Source organism: Macaca mulatta, chromosome 14 (genome assembly GCF_049350105.2).
Source record: "Macaca mulatta isolate MMU2019108-1 chromosome 14, T2T-MMU8v2.0, whole genome shotgun sequence".
Classification (NCBI taxonomy): domain Eukaryota; kingdom Metazoa; phylum Chordata; class Mammalia; order Primates; family Cercopithecidae; genus Macaca; species Macaca mulatta.
The window spans coordinates 103,807,924-103,822,699 of record NC_133419.1 but is presented as its reverse complement, the minus strand read 5'-3'; the positions used below and the strand labels follow the sequence as shown (position 1 = coordinate 103,822,699).

Sequence of the window (14,776 nt, the reverse complement as noted above, 5' to 3'; positions counted from 1 at the left end):
TGACAGCACCTATGTGGCTGTTGTAAGGATTAAATGAGATAATGCCTTTTAAACCTAGAATGCAGTAATCCCTGTTTGTGCTAGCCATTACAGTCGTTGTGTTCCAATGTAATTCTTCTACCTCTGTCTGGATCTGTAGGGAATTTATGCAGGACTACATATTCGTTGAGAGGTCTTGCCAGTGTGTTTAAATTCCAACCATGGGGCTCAATTATGTGGTTGTGCTATAGCACCTCCAAGTCTTCTAGCTTGGTTTTGGTCCAATATCGTGGGCTTCACGTAGACACAAGATATCTTTCTGTAGTTACTCTAGAGAAAATGCAGTTTATACTATACCAGGATGTAGTAAACATTCTAGAAGCAGTACTAAGTTTCTCTTTATGGAAGTAAACATGCCATCTTGATACACTTATTATTTGAAGAAGTAAAAGTAGCTAGTTTCTTACAGAAGGAAAAAAAAACATTTTTGCTAAGTGAAGTAAAAAATGTACTACTCTCTGCTTCTTCCCACAGTATCCATAAATATGCGGAGGCCGTTTATTTTGCCAGATGGGTTTTGAGACCCTGCTGAAACAAGAGATGCTGTCATTTATATTTCCCTCAAATTCTACCACAAACCACACTTGGGAGGGAAAAGAAAAAGTCGCCATGTAAGCATGTTTACCTTCAAGTGACTAGGAAGTGGAAACCTATCCATAAGTGATGACTCACCATTGCAGGCCTATAAAAGTAAAGGTATTCTCTGCGGAAGGACAACAGTCACCAGGCATCACCATTCAAGATGCATCCAGGGGTCCTGGCTGCCTTCCTCTTCTTGAGCTGGACTCATTGTCGGGCCCTGCCCCTCCCCAGTGGTGGCGATGAAGATGATTTGTCTGAGGAAGACCTCCAGTTTGCAGAGGTAGAGTATCTTGCCAATCCTGATGATGCGGTTGGTACATCTCAGAAATGTCCTTCTCTTTGAAACGCGGTTCATTTTGGTCTCTTTTCTAGCGCTACTTGAGATCGTACTACTATCCTACAAATCTCGCGGGAATTCTGAAGGAGAATGCAGCAAGCTCCATGACTGACAGGCTCCGAGAAATGCAGTCTTTTTTCGGCTTAGAGGTGACTGGAAAACTTGACGATAACACCTTAGATGTCATGAAAAAACCAAGATGCGGGGTTCCTGATGTGGGTGAATACAACGTTTTCCCTCGAACTCTCAAATGGTCCAAAATGAATTTAACCTACAGGTAATTATAGACTATCTTTCTTTCATATTTGTTAGCCTTTTCTTGTTGTATTAAATGTCTAATATTAAGTAGGCATTACTATTTAATAGGCAGTTAAATTCCAGAATAGCTTTAATGTGGTTGCCGAGATTGCCTCATAACATCTATTATTGTCACAGTAACCCAGCATGATTTTTTAGTGGGCATCTCCAAGTATTTCTTTTAGAAATGAAATCAAAAGAGAAATAAAAGTAGATTAAAGAAAATTTGCAAACGTAGTGCATTAGGTATATTTATCACAATGGTTCTAAAGATGAAGAGTTCCACTCTTTCTAGAAACTTTACAGAGCTATTTCATTTATTTGGGCTTTATCAATGTAATTCAAACTTTTAGCATGCAAAATAAATTACATTAAACTTTGGAAAAATTTTAATTTCAGGTGCCACATGGTCAGATATTCGGAGATACTCAAATGTCTGAATTTTTGACTTTTTATTCTTGTATGGCATCATAATTAATACATTCTTTGAAACAATAAACCTCTAGTAGAACTTTCAAAGAAATTATTGCATTTTGAATTGAAGAGCAATATACCAAGAAAATGTATTCTAAAATAGCTGTCACTTTCCAAAAACTTAATTGAAACTTTCTCTGTTAAATAGAATTGTGAATTACACCCCTGATATGACTCATTCTGAAGTTGAAAAGGCGTTCAAAAAAGCCTTCAAAGTTTGGTCCGATGTAACTCCTCTGAATTTTACCAGACTTCACGATGGCATTGCTGACATCATGATCTCTTTTGGAACTAAGGGTAATGATGCACATTTATTTTTAAAACATTTTTATATTCTAATTCTTAGTTGGTTCCATTTTAAAATTATTTCTTTCAGTCATTCATTACTTTTTAAAGCATTCAACACCAATTTACCAAACACCTGTGCTAAGTACTCCTGGATGTGATAAGACTCCTAACCCTTGCTTTTGTGTGTAGAGCATGGCGACTTCTACCCATTTGATGGGCCCTCTGGCCTGCTGGCTCACGCTTTTCCTCCTGGGCCAAATTATGGAGGAGATGCCCATTTTGATGATGATGAAACCTGGACAAGTAGTTCCAAAGGTAATGTTTCTTATAAAGATATCATTTATGTGTTGTTAGATTAGACAGTGAACACACTGGTATGGAAGTTAAAACACATAAAAGTTAAATATATTTGGTATTTGACTATATTTTCTTAAATAAAGTTTATCTTAGACATATTAGTGTCTCTACAAGTGACATTTCTACAAATTGATATTCAACAATATCAATGTTGATATTCAACATTAAAAAATGAACAAAATCTACTTAATCTGTCACTGTGGCTTGAGGGATACTAATGAACTCTGAAGTAGGACCAAAATGTTTATGTTTGTCAGCCAATATGTTATTACTGCAAATTACCTTTTGGCATGTTGAAGAAGTACAGTTTATTATAAATATATAACTAAAAACTACCAGGGTTGGATCTATGGGTCATACATGAATTAGATGTGAAATGAAATAATTTTTTCCTTGGTAGAAATATGTTCAATCAAATTTCTGTTTCCCATTATATGAGTTGCTTGATTCAGTCTTATCTGTATATGACAAACAACATTCTTAAAAATCTAGACAGAGTCTTACCCCAAACAGCATGAAACAGATAAAGTGGCAGTTGTTTTTACAAGAGCAAAATGAAATTGCATGTTGAATGAAATCAGTTAGTAGTTGAATCTTCAAGTCTCAAAATAATTGGGAATGTTAATTTAGGAAGAAAAGCCATAGATTGTTCTAACTAGGACTTAGTTATGACAAGTAGAGGTTGTCTTCATAGACAGCTGATTTTATTATTCATTTAAACAAGAAAGATTATTTTTCCAAAGAATAAAACTGGGCCTTACATGTTCAGTGTCTCAACTCTAATACCTAGAATCTGTCTGTGGAGGGAAAAGTGAAAATTTACATATTTATGTTCTGGGTATTTCAGAGGTAAGAACGGTTTCAGGAAGAAGGAATAAGATAGAGCATTGTTAAGGCAGAATCACAATAAGCCTCAAATGTAGGTTCCTTTGTAAATTCTGGGTTTGAAATACTTAACTGAAATGAATGAAAACATCCACAAACCAGTCTGGATTCATTTTTCAGTGGAAGGCCAAGAGCAGTACCCATTACTAGTCATTTGATGAAGAATTGGCACTCAGATTATGCGACCTCTAGTTGCTCTCATGGTCTGCAAGATTTGCTAGGTTGGTTCATTTTCTTCATGCACAGGCTGCAATAGCAAAGGAAATTTAAGGTCAAATGGAATCCACTGGCTCTAGTTTTCAGGTAATCTAAGCACAAGTAACAACAATCCTATAGCCTTACACTTCTTGTTTTTCTTTTAGTGTTTTATTCTCTTTTTTCCAGTTTGAAATACCTGTATTAGGAGGCTCAAAATTGGCAGACAGAATGCTTAGAGGGAACAATGTAAATACAGTGACATAGTGGTCTTCTAGAGTAAAGATGGCTAATCATGTCTAGAGTTTCTGTTTCTTCAAATCCCAGAGTCTAGAGATGTTCTAGAAAGAATCATTTGGTTGGAATTCGCTCCCAAGAGTATACACAGAGAATCTATTTAGTGCATCCTCCATCCTTGGTACGGTCCCTTTGGGTGCTGCCTCCTGATTGGAGGATGTTCTGGGCAGAACCCTAGCTAGGTACCACCCTATGTGATTTCCCCACTCCTCGTTTAAGGTAATCTCTGTCCACTTCCCTCACTTGACCTGAGAATACTAAGAGCAAATCAGGAGTCCTAGTGTCTTCATGGTAAATCCTTACTAGTTACTAATTACATGAGAGTAATCTGTTGACATTCTAATTGTGTAGGCAGCTATAATCAAAAGAACACTAAATTATTTATAAGAATTAAATCAATACTTTGAATCTTCCTTCAAGCAACTGAATACTGATATTAAAAAGTAAGAGAGTGAAGAAAGAGAAAAGAAAGAGTATATAGCGAAGAAAGAAACATACCAAATAGATAAAATGATACTCCTTTCATTACCTGGTCACTGGAATTCCTTTTTTTCTCATTGTTTCTTTATTTTCTTACAGGCTACAACTTGTTTCTTGTTGCTGCCCATGAGTTCGGCCACTCCTTAGGTCTTGACCACTCCAAGGATCCTGGAGCACTCATGTTTCCCATCTACACCTACACCGGCAAAAGCCACTTTATGCTTCCTGATGACGATGTACAAGGGATCCAATCTCTCTATGGTAACTCAGTTATAGAAATAGAATATGATTGGTTATAAAAGCAGAAGAAATCCATGCATTTATTTTCTAAATAGCCGTCATGCTGCATAATGATGTTTTGGTACAGTGAAGTTCATGTATGACAAAGGTTTCATAATACTATAATACTGTATTTTTAATGTACCTTTCTTATGTTTAGATACACTTAATACTCACCATTGTGTTACGAGTGCCTGCAGTACTCAGTACAGTAATATGCTGGACAGGTTTGTAGCTTAGGAGCAATAGGCTGTACCATATAGCGTATATGTGTAGTAGGTTATATATCTAGGTTTGTGTAAGTATACACTACGATGTTCACCCAATGACAAAATCTCCTAACAACACATTTTTTAGAATGTATCCTTGTTGTTAAGCGACACATTACTCTACTAACTGAATTCACCACTGCCAATGCTGCTTTCTTGGTGTTGTTACTAAAACCTAGGAAAACACACCCATTTTTTCTTTCCAAATCTAACTACCCAAATAGAAAATACTTCATTCTCCAATTTTTTGCAGACTATAACTCCCTGTATCTGTATTTTATACATTGCAATGTGCATTTGATACCTTCAAAACACCTCTGCAATAAGAAAGAAAAATATTTTATTCCCCATTTAACCAATGAAGAAACAAAGCCATGTAGAGTTTAAGTAGCATACCTATAGTAATATGGTTGGTGGTGAAAGTGAGTTCCTAAAGCTTTTAGAAATTCCAAGTACTCTTTCAACCAGTCCAATTTGGCACAGTAGAAACCTCTCAAGTGGCCTGTGGTAGTTTTTAATCAACATCTACAGTAACCATTGTAAAAAAAAAATTCTTCCTTTTCACTTACCCCCCAAATTTTCAATAATATTTACAAAATAAGTAAACCTCAACCCAAATATTTATTTATAGATGACCTGTTATAAATAGAGTTAAAGCCACAGTGCACAGTCGTCAGTGTAAACATTTCTAGAGCACATAGTTCAGCAAACTTGCTCACATCACCCAAGCCATTCTTTTCCCTTCTAAATTTGAATCTATCACAGTAACTAGCATAGCCATGGGCATGAACTTGAAGATGGCAAAGGGAATTTGCAAATTTATTTTGCAGTTATTATTTCTACATTATTATGACTCAGGGACTTATGAAAGAACTAATATAAACTAGACAGAAAAAAAAAAAACCAGTGTAGGATTATTATTGTGTACTGCACCCCCATCCCGTCTGCACTCATGGGAGCTGGTTGGAAAGTTACCAACATTTGGCAAGTCACATAAGTGCTGAAGGCCTGACTTGTCACAGCTGAGATACAGCTGCACCATGGCAAACTGGTGAAGCAACATTATTTGATGTTGATAGCTGGTAAAATAGTCAAGAGGAGGAGGCAAGATGAGGGCTTTCGCAGGAGAAATACACCATCAAAAATGGCTTTGAGGGGAGTCTAGTTTTCAAGAGCAGTCTATCAATAGATTGTGCAAGGTGTAGGGAAAATTTCTTCAAAGTCTGTTGCTTTTTTCCCCTCATTTTTATCATCAACCTCAGGAAACCTAAGTTTATAGTTCTAAAGAATCTCGAGAGGTCTTGAAGGATGGAAGTAGAGGGGAGGAAGGAAGGAAGATTACGTGGTACTTGCACCATAATGTAGGAGCCCCAGGACCTACAGCTTTTCCTGGAGAAAACCCTCTCCCACTGTCCATCAGCAGATCAGCCTGTTGTGCTGTGACCCAGGTTTTCAGTAATGTCACATTCATAACTTCTCTCTTGCCTTTCACGACTGCAGGTCCAGGAGATGAAGACCCCAACCCTAAACATCCAAAAACGCCAGACAAATGTGACCCCTCCTTATCCCTTGATGCCATTACCAGTCTCCGAGGAGAAACAATGATCTTTAAAGACAGGTACTCTTGAGATTCTTTCATAAAGTTTGTATGCAACAAACATCTGTGAAGCTGTTTCTGCATATCGCCAAAACATCCTGTCAGACTTCCAAAGGCAAAGTTAACAGTAAAAATGGGCAGGCAGCTTACTTCCATATTTCAGACCAAATAAATGACTGATGGATAAATGTTTTACTTTTCAGTGTACAACCTTGGCATTGTGTAGCTTGTTTTTACATCTCTAGTTATAGTCCTTCTTGTAAATATAACCAAGAAAATCTAGAAATCCAATTTATTTTAAAAACAGACAAGCATTGAAAGTAATTGCTGTATTAATAAATGGTTACTCGTTAGGCCCACGCGGATTCGTTTTGGCATGGAAAGACTTTGATTCTGGATACATATGTTGGAATTCGAGAGATAGAATGAAATGAACCTAGAAATGCAATATAAAATTTTAATTTCTACATTGTTCTAGTATGCGTATTTGTTCATTCATTCATTCATTGATCCCTCATCTGTGATCCAATAGCATGTTTACCCCCTCTATTATAACTCTAACTACAATTGTACTCATGGGACGGGGTGTGGTTCTCATGTATCAGTTTTCCCAGGCCATGAGACCGTGGAAGACATAGTTCATGTAACTCATATCTTCTCTCTGGAGCCCAACACAATGCCTGGCAAATTTGTTTGCCCCTAGCAAGATACCCAAAATTGAGCAAGACAATTTCAACCCACAAAGAACTTAGAGACCTCGCAAAGGCTCTGCGAGATTTCAAAGTTGAATACCTTACGCTAGTTAGGATAGCACAACTTGTCACTGGAACTGAAAGGGTAATGGAATTTTTTCCCCTTCACAGGTGGGAGGTATTGGTTGTATTTAACTTATCTGTGTTATTGTGGAGAGAAGTGACTAGCAGGATAGAAATATAGCACTTAAAAATGTGACAGAAAACTCCATTTTACTTTTGTGTTAGATTCTTCTGGCGCCTGCATCCTCAGCAGGTTGATGCAGAGCTGTTTTTAACGAAATCATTTTGGCCAGAACTTCCCAACCGGATTGATGCTGCCTATGAGCATCCTTCTCATGACCTCATCTTCATCTTCAGAGGTAAGCTTTCCACAGAGGAGGCCTCGCACAGGACCAGGGGAGGCAGTGCTGAACTTGATGCCAATAGAGATTCAGTAAAATGATCACCACTGAAAATATACCTAAATTAAAGACCAAGTATTAAAAAAATGAAAGCCAGAAAGTACCTGAAACCATTCTACCATGAATCTCCAAATTGAACATATAAAAGGTCTACATTGTTAGACTTGTCATATCCACTCTTTCTTTCATATGAATCATGTCAGTTTTTTCTCTTAGTTCCTCTTAAAAATTGTTTATTGAGAAAACATTATAACAATATATATTCTGAAAAAGTGGAAAAAATATTATGAATCATTCTTCCTTCTGAATAGTCAGTTGATTTCATTTGTTCATTTTCATTATGTAATACATATTTTAAAATATTTATTTTCATAGTACAGATACATTTTTATAATCTACTGCTTTCCTTGACATAAAATTATGACCAGTTTCCAAATTGCTACTTTACCTTTATGACCATAATTTAAAATGGCTACATAACTTTCTGCTAACACTGTTTCTATTGTTCAACTATTTATAATATTAATGTTATAATAAACCTACTTTTCAGAGAAGAAAATAACTTTCAAACTGGTATAAAATTTGAGTTTTCAATCTAATTAACCCTTCCTACTGTGTTGTTTATTCATGTAGAAATTTTAATGTGTTTTCTACCTAGCTTTAAACTTAATATTCAGAACCAATAAATTGCTAAGTTAATTGTGATATTTGATTAGCTATATTCATAACTGGGAAATTAAGATCCTAAATTTTATTTTTTTGTTTCAAGAATCCTTATATTTTTATGTTTCATAAACATGATGACTGTAAATACTAAATATTTTATTAATATTTCTAAATGTATAATTGGGCCTGCCCTTAAGCACATGTCTACCTAGGTAAGTCTTAATAGATTTCCCTGGATAATAAAACTGTTATTTCACTCATTCCAGGTAGAAAATTTTGGGCTCTTAATGGTTATGACATTCTGGAAGGTTATCCCAAAAAAATATCTGAACTGGGTTTTCCAAAAGAAGTTAAGAAGATAAGTGCAGCTGTTCACTTTGAGGATACAGGCAAGACTCTCCTCTTCTCTGGAAACCAGGTCTGGAGGTATGGCAGCAGGATGTACTGACACATCTGTGTCATAGCCACAAACTGCCTCAAATATCTGTCACTACTAGAAAATATTCCTACACACTACTGTAAATGTCATACTAGTCATTCACTTTTATTCCATGTCAGCTCTTTCAGGCAGCCCCTCAGATATGCATTTAAAAGTCTCAAGCTCTCTTGAACACACACACACACACACACACACACACACACACATATATAATACTCAAACATTCCTCTTCTCGAACATTCTTTTCTTAGCCATTTGTTATGCCTCTCAACCATCTTTGGCACCCCCTCTTTCTTTCTTTTTTTTTGTTTTTTTTTGTTTTTTGAGACTAAGTCTTGCTCTGTTATCCAGGCTTGAGTCTAGTGGCATGACCTTGGCTCACTGCAACCTCTGCCTCCTGTATTCAAGCAATTCTCGTGTCTCGTGTCTCAGTCTCCCAAGTAGCTGGGATTACAGGCATGTGCCACTACACTCAGCTAATCTTTATATTTTTAGTAGAGACGGGGTTTTGCCACATTGGTCAGGCTTCTGGCCTCCAGCAATCCACCTGCCTCAGCCTCCCAAAATTCTGGGATTACAGTTGTGAGCCACCGCACCCGATTGACACCATCTCTTTCTAATCTTTCTCCTGTATTCTCTTTCTTGTCACTTTCTCTTAATTTACATGTAGCTCCATCTTCCATGGCCAAAGAGGATACCAGCATGAGTACAGGAAAAGATTAGTTGAGAGAGAAAGCCCTCCTCTCTGCGGAGTTAGCTGATCCACTCAAGAGGTTGACCAGGAAGCTGACAGGCCCATCGTTTATAAAGTGAAACTTTCTGAAGGGCAAGTGAAGCTGGGATATTTAAAACATATGTAAAGATTCAGGCAGCGTTGACATCAACAACATTTAGGAGTCCAGATTCAAGTCTATATTTGGAAACGGGAATATCTCATCATTACCCTGCATTCGAAATGTTTAAAATGGAAACTTTCCTCCATCTCTACATACACACAGTTACACACACACATGCATACCCACACACACGCACATACCTCTATATATCATCTTTGCCTTTTGACTTATTTCTGACAATGACATTTACAACATTCTAAAAATCACTGCCAGCTTCTACCAGGTACTGCATTTCATTCCCTACCCTCCATAAGAAGTATGTGGTTCAGTCAGGATTAATTGCTTACTGCAGCTCAGATATGCTGTTCTTTTGTATTCCCTTACGCTTCTCTTATGCAATTTTTTTTTTCTTTGGCGAGGAGATCCTTCCCTGCCTCTCTCCCTCTTGAAATTCTGCCCATTGTTTAAAGTTCATTCAAAATATCATTTCATCTACAAAGTCTTCTTTGATTTCCCCATTCAGGGGTTATTGCCCGGTTTCCTGTACCCCCATGACATTTCATGATTACTCTCTCATGCTTCACTTCTGTTGCCTGGTGTTGCAGTTATGTGTAAACACATGCCTTAGCTTTATTGGTAGTTCAGTGGTTATGTTTTACTTGTTGGAACATACCTTCAGGATATTCAAAAGCTCTCATCAGTAGCCATAGTGGCACCTTATGGGAGCCTGTTTTCCTAGGTTAATTTTAGGATATGTTTGCTTGGTTAGGGTGTGGCTGCGGGCAGGGGAGAAGGAGCTTGAAATATGCAGTTATGGAAGGGGAAAACTATGCTTCCCTTCCCACCTTTATTATTACCATATGCCCCTACAACTTTTTACCACAGAAATTAAACCTTAAATATTTTTGTAGCCATTACTGTGTTTAGCAAGTTGTCTTACACATAGTGGGAAATCAATAGCTAATTGTTCAATGCACAAACATGCATTTATTTCATGCTTAAGAACACGTTCCTAATGACATACTTTTATAACAGATACACCATTTGTGAAATGGAAATGAGCTTGTAACTCTCTTTAAAAAGATGGCCTTCGGGCAAGTCAACAAATACTCGTCAAGCAGCCACTGTACACTCAGTATTCTCATTCCTAATGTTAAAAAGCTACCAGACGTTTTAAATGGACTTAAAATTTTTAAATTCTTGTCAATTTTGAAAGATGCTATTGTATCTATTGTATTATTTCTAAGGTACTTTCTAAGAAATATAACTGACTTAAGAGTATTTTTTTCTTTAAATAGATATGATGATACTAACCATATTATGGATAAAGACTATCCAAGACTAATAGAAGAAGACTTCCCAGGAATTGGTGATAAAGTAGATGCTGTCTACGAGAAAAATGGTAAGTAGTTACATTACATTGACTTTAAAGAGGAGCTTCTGTAGCCCCTGAAAACTCTTTTCTGTACAAATCGTTTTTAGATAGGACCTAGATGTGTTAATAAATGTATGGCAGTTAAGGAATTAATCGTTCCTATGTGACTACCTACAAAGACAGCAAACCAAAAATATAACATGCCGAGAATAAATGAGAATTTTACTTAACGATTGCTAATTCTATAAATACGAGATGCTAAACCTTCAACACTACCGTAAGCTACGCTTAAAGATGCAAAAATGCAAAAGATATTGCCAGAATTCAAACTGGGTGTGGAGTGGGAAGTAATTCATACATAAAGACTCATAACTACCATAACTATGTAGTGACCTTTTACTTTAATTATGTTCTCAGCCTTTTATTTTTATTTGTTTATTTATTTTGACAGAGTCTCACTCTGTCGTCCAGGCTGGAGTTCAGTGGCACAATCTCAGCTCGCTGCAACCTCCACCTCCCAGGTTCAAGAGATTCTCCTGCCTCAGCCTCTGGAGTAGCTGGGATTACAGGTGCCTGACACCATGCCCGGCTGATTTTTGTATTTTTAGTAGAGATGGGGTTTTGCCATGTTGGCCAGGCTGGTCTTGAACTCCTGGCCTCAAGCGATTCACCCGCTTCGGCCTTCCAAAGTGCTCAGATTACAGGCCTGACTTCACTGACCTCCTTTAACTATGAAAAGAGATATTATTGATAACTTATAACAAATATCAGTCTAGGTGCGGTGGCTCATGCCTGTAATATAAGCACTTTGCAAAGCTGAGATGGGCGGATCACTCGAGATCAGGAGTTCAAGACTAGCCTGACCAACATGGCAAAACGCCATCTCTACTAAAAATACAAAAAAAAAAAAAAAAAAAAAATAGCTGGGAATGGTGGCATGCACCTGTAATCCCAGCTAGTCAGGAGGCTGAGGCAGGAGAATCGCTTGAATTTAGGAATCAGAGGTTGCAGTGAGCCAAGATCACTGCCAGTGCACTCTAGCCTGGACTACAGAGTGAGACTCTGTCTCATATACACACACAAAAATCGATAATCGGCCGGGCGCAGTGGCTCACGCCTGTAATCCCAGCACTGTGGGAGACTGAGGCAGGTGGATCACGAGGCCGGGAGATGGAGACCATCCTGGCTTAACACGGTGAAACCTCGTCTCTACTAAAAAAAAATACAAAAAATTAGCTGGGCGTAGGTGGCAGGCGCCTGTAGTCCCAGCTACTGGGGAGGCTGAGGCAGGAGAATGGCGTGAACCCGGGAGGCGGAGCTTGCAGTGAGCGGAGATCGCGCCACTGCACTCCAGCCTGGGCGACAGAGCGAGACTCGGTCTCAAAAAAAAAAAAAAACAAAAAAAAAAAACCCGATAATCCAAGTAGCAAAACTGTCTAGGAAGATTCACACCTTAAAAGAACAACTAAAAAATAAAAATAAAAAGATAAAAAAATTAAAAAGGAACAACTATGAGCAATACATTAAAGCACTAATAGAGTTTAAAAAGAAAAAGGTTGAGATTCCTACAAATGGGATCTAAGAGATTGAACCGTTAATAGTAACTGGATTAAAACCTTATTATTTTCAAACTCTGAAATTGTCTTTATGCTTTTTCCTGTAGGTTATATCTATTTTTTCAACGGGCCCATACAGTTTGAATACAGCATCTGGAGTAACCGTATTGTTCGCGTCATGCCAGCAAATTCCATATTGTGGTGCTAAGTGTCTTTCTAAAAATTGTTATTTAAATCCTGAAGAGCATTTGGGGTAATACTTCCAGAAGTGTGGGGTGGGGGAAGGAGAGCTATCAGGAGAAAGCTTGGTTCTGTGAACAAGCTTCAGTAAGTTATCTTTGAATATGTAGTATCTATATGACTATGGGTGGCTGGAACCACATTGAAGAATGTTAGAATAATGAAATGGAGGATCTCTAAGGAACACCTGATTCTTGTTGCTGTACAAAAGCAATGGCTGATGATATTTCCCACACCACAAATGGGACACATGGTCTGTCAATGAGAGCATAATTAAAAAATATATTTATAAGGAAATTTTACAAGAGCATAAGGTAAATCACATTCATATAATGAATAAATCATTCTTACTAAAAAGCATAAAATAGTATGAAAATGGAATTTTTGGAGAGCCATACATAAAATAAATAAACCAAAGGAAAATGTCTGTAATAAATAGACTGTAACTTCCAAATAAATAATATTCATTTTGCACTGAGGATATTCAGATGTATGTGCCCTTCTTCACACGGACACTAACAAAATATCAAAGTCACTAACGACAGGAGACAAAAGAGCAGCGGTGAGAATAGTAGATGTGGCCTTTGAATTCTGTTTAATTTTCACTTTTGGCAATGACTCAAAGTCTGCTCTCATATAAGGCAAATATTCCTTTACATATTAAAGAGGATAAAGAAGGATGATATCTTTTTGTTAAAATATTTCAGGTTTTTCAGAAATCACACATTACAAAGTTAAAATTGTTATCAAAATAGTCTAAGGCCATGGCATCCCTTTTACATAAATTATTTGATTATTTAAGACTAACAGTTGCATTTTAACCCTATTTTACCTAGCTAATTATTTTAATTGTTCAGTTTGCCTTGGATATATAGGCTATTTTCTAAAGACTTGTATAGCATGAAATAAAATATATCTTGCAAAGTGGAAGTATATATATATTAAAAGAGAGACATCCAAATTAAAAAAAAAAAAAACACAGTCTACTAGATTGTGATCCCTTGAGATATGGAACGATGCCTTTTTTCTCTGCATTTAAAAAGGTCCCCCAGCACTTCCCACAGTGCCTATTGATACTTGGGTAGGGTGCTTGGCACTTATTCAATATATATGATTGGCCATCAAGGGAAGAACTATTGCTCAGAGACACTGTTCATAAAAACTCAGGCAAAGAAAATGAAATGCATATTTGCAAAATGTATTAGGAAGTGTTTATGTTGTTTGTAATAAAAATATATTTTCAACAGACAATTGCTATATGGTACATTTTGTCTTTAGGTATAATTTCATTTTCCTCACCCAAAGAGGGTTCATTGACAATATTTTTATTTTTGGAGACAGAGTCTCGCTCAGTTGCCCAGGCTTGAATGCAGTGGTGTAGATGCAAACTCTACCTCCCGAGTTCAGGCGATTCTCCTGCCTTAGCCTCCCGAGTAGCTGGGATTACAGGTGCGTGCCAACATGCCTGGCTAGTTTTTGTATTTTTAATAGAGACGGGATATCATCATATTGGCCAGCTGGTCTTGAATTCCTGATCCCAGGTGATCTGCCTGCCCTGGCCTCCCAAAATCCTGGGATTACAGGTGTGGGCCACTGCGCTGGACACTTCTTCCTCTCTTTTTTTTCTTTCTAAAAAAAAATATTTAGGCCGATGCAGTGGCTCATGCCTATAATCCCAGCACTTTGGGAGACCAAGGCTAGAGGATTGTTTGAGCCCAGGATTTCGAGATCAGCCTGGGCAACATGGTGAAACCCAGTATCTACAAAAAAAAAAAAAAAAATAGCTGTGGGTGGTGGTATGTGCCTGTAGTCTCAGCTACTAGGGAGGCTAAGGTGGGAAGACTGCATGAGGCAGGGAGAGGTCAAGGCTGCAGTGAAATGTGATCACACCACTGCACTCCAGCCTGGGTGACAGAGCAAGACCCAGTCTCAGACGAAGAAGGAGAAGGAGAAGGAACCAGGTCCCAGCTACTCAGGAGGCTGAGGCAAGAGGATCACCTGAGCCCAGGAGGTTGAGGCTGCAGTAAGCTATGCTTACACCAATGCACTCCAGCCTGGGTGATAGAGTGAGACCCTTTCTCAAAAAATCAAGAAACAAAAATAAAAAGGATGTTTAACTTGATTTCAGAAAC

General features: G+C 37.6%; 1 protein-coding gene across 1 annotated transcript; it reads left to right on the top strand.

Moving 5' to 3' along the window:
• Positions 1–599: 599 nt before the first annotated feature.
• MMP13 (matrix metallopeptidase 13) lies at positions 600–13,024 on the top strand. The gene is made up of 10 exons (XM_001098996.5): positions 600–901; positions 994–1,235; positions 1,878–2,026; positions 2,207–2,332; positions 4,331–4,492; positions 6,280–6,397; positions 7,357–7,490; positions 8,465–8,624; positions 10,772–10,875; positions 12,512–13,024. The coding sequence occupies exons 1-10, from the start codon at positions 782–784 to the stop codon at positions 12,610–12,612; spliced, it is 1,416 nt and encodes a 471-aa protein (XP_001098996.1). The 5' UTR covers positions 600–781; the 3' UTR covers positions 12,613–13,024.
• The last annotated feature ends 1,752 nt before the right edge of the window (positions 13,025–14,776 follow it).

Bases quoted from the DNA above. Each gene is read 5' to 3' on its own strand.
- MMP13 (XM_001098996.5), top strand. From the start codon at position 782: ATGCATCCAGGGGTCCTGGCTGCCTTCCTCTTCTTGAGCTGGACTCAT. The intron at 6,398-7,356 runs GTACTCTTGAGA...CTTTTGTGTTAG, and splicing joins ACAATGATCTTTAAAGACAG to ATTCTTCTGGCGCCTGCATC. The intron at 8,625-10,771 runs GTATGGCAGCAG...TTCTTTAAATAG, and splicing joins TCTGGAAACCAGGTCTGGAG to ATATGATGATACTAACCATA.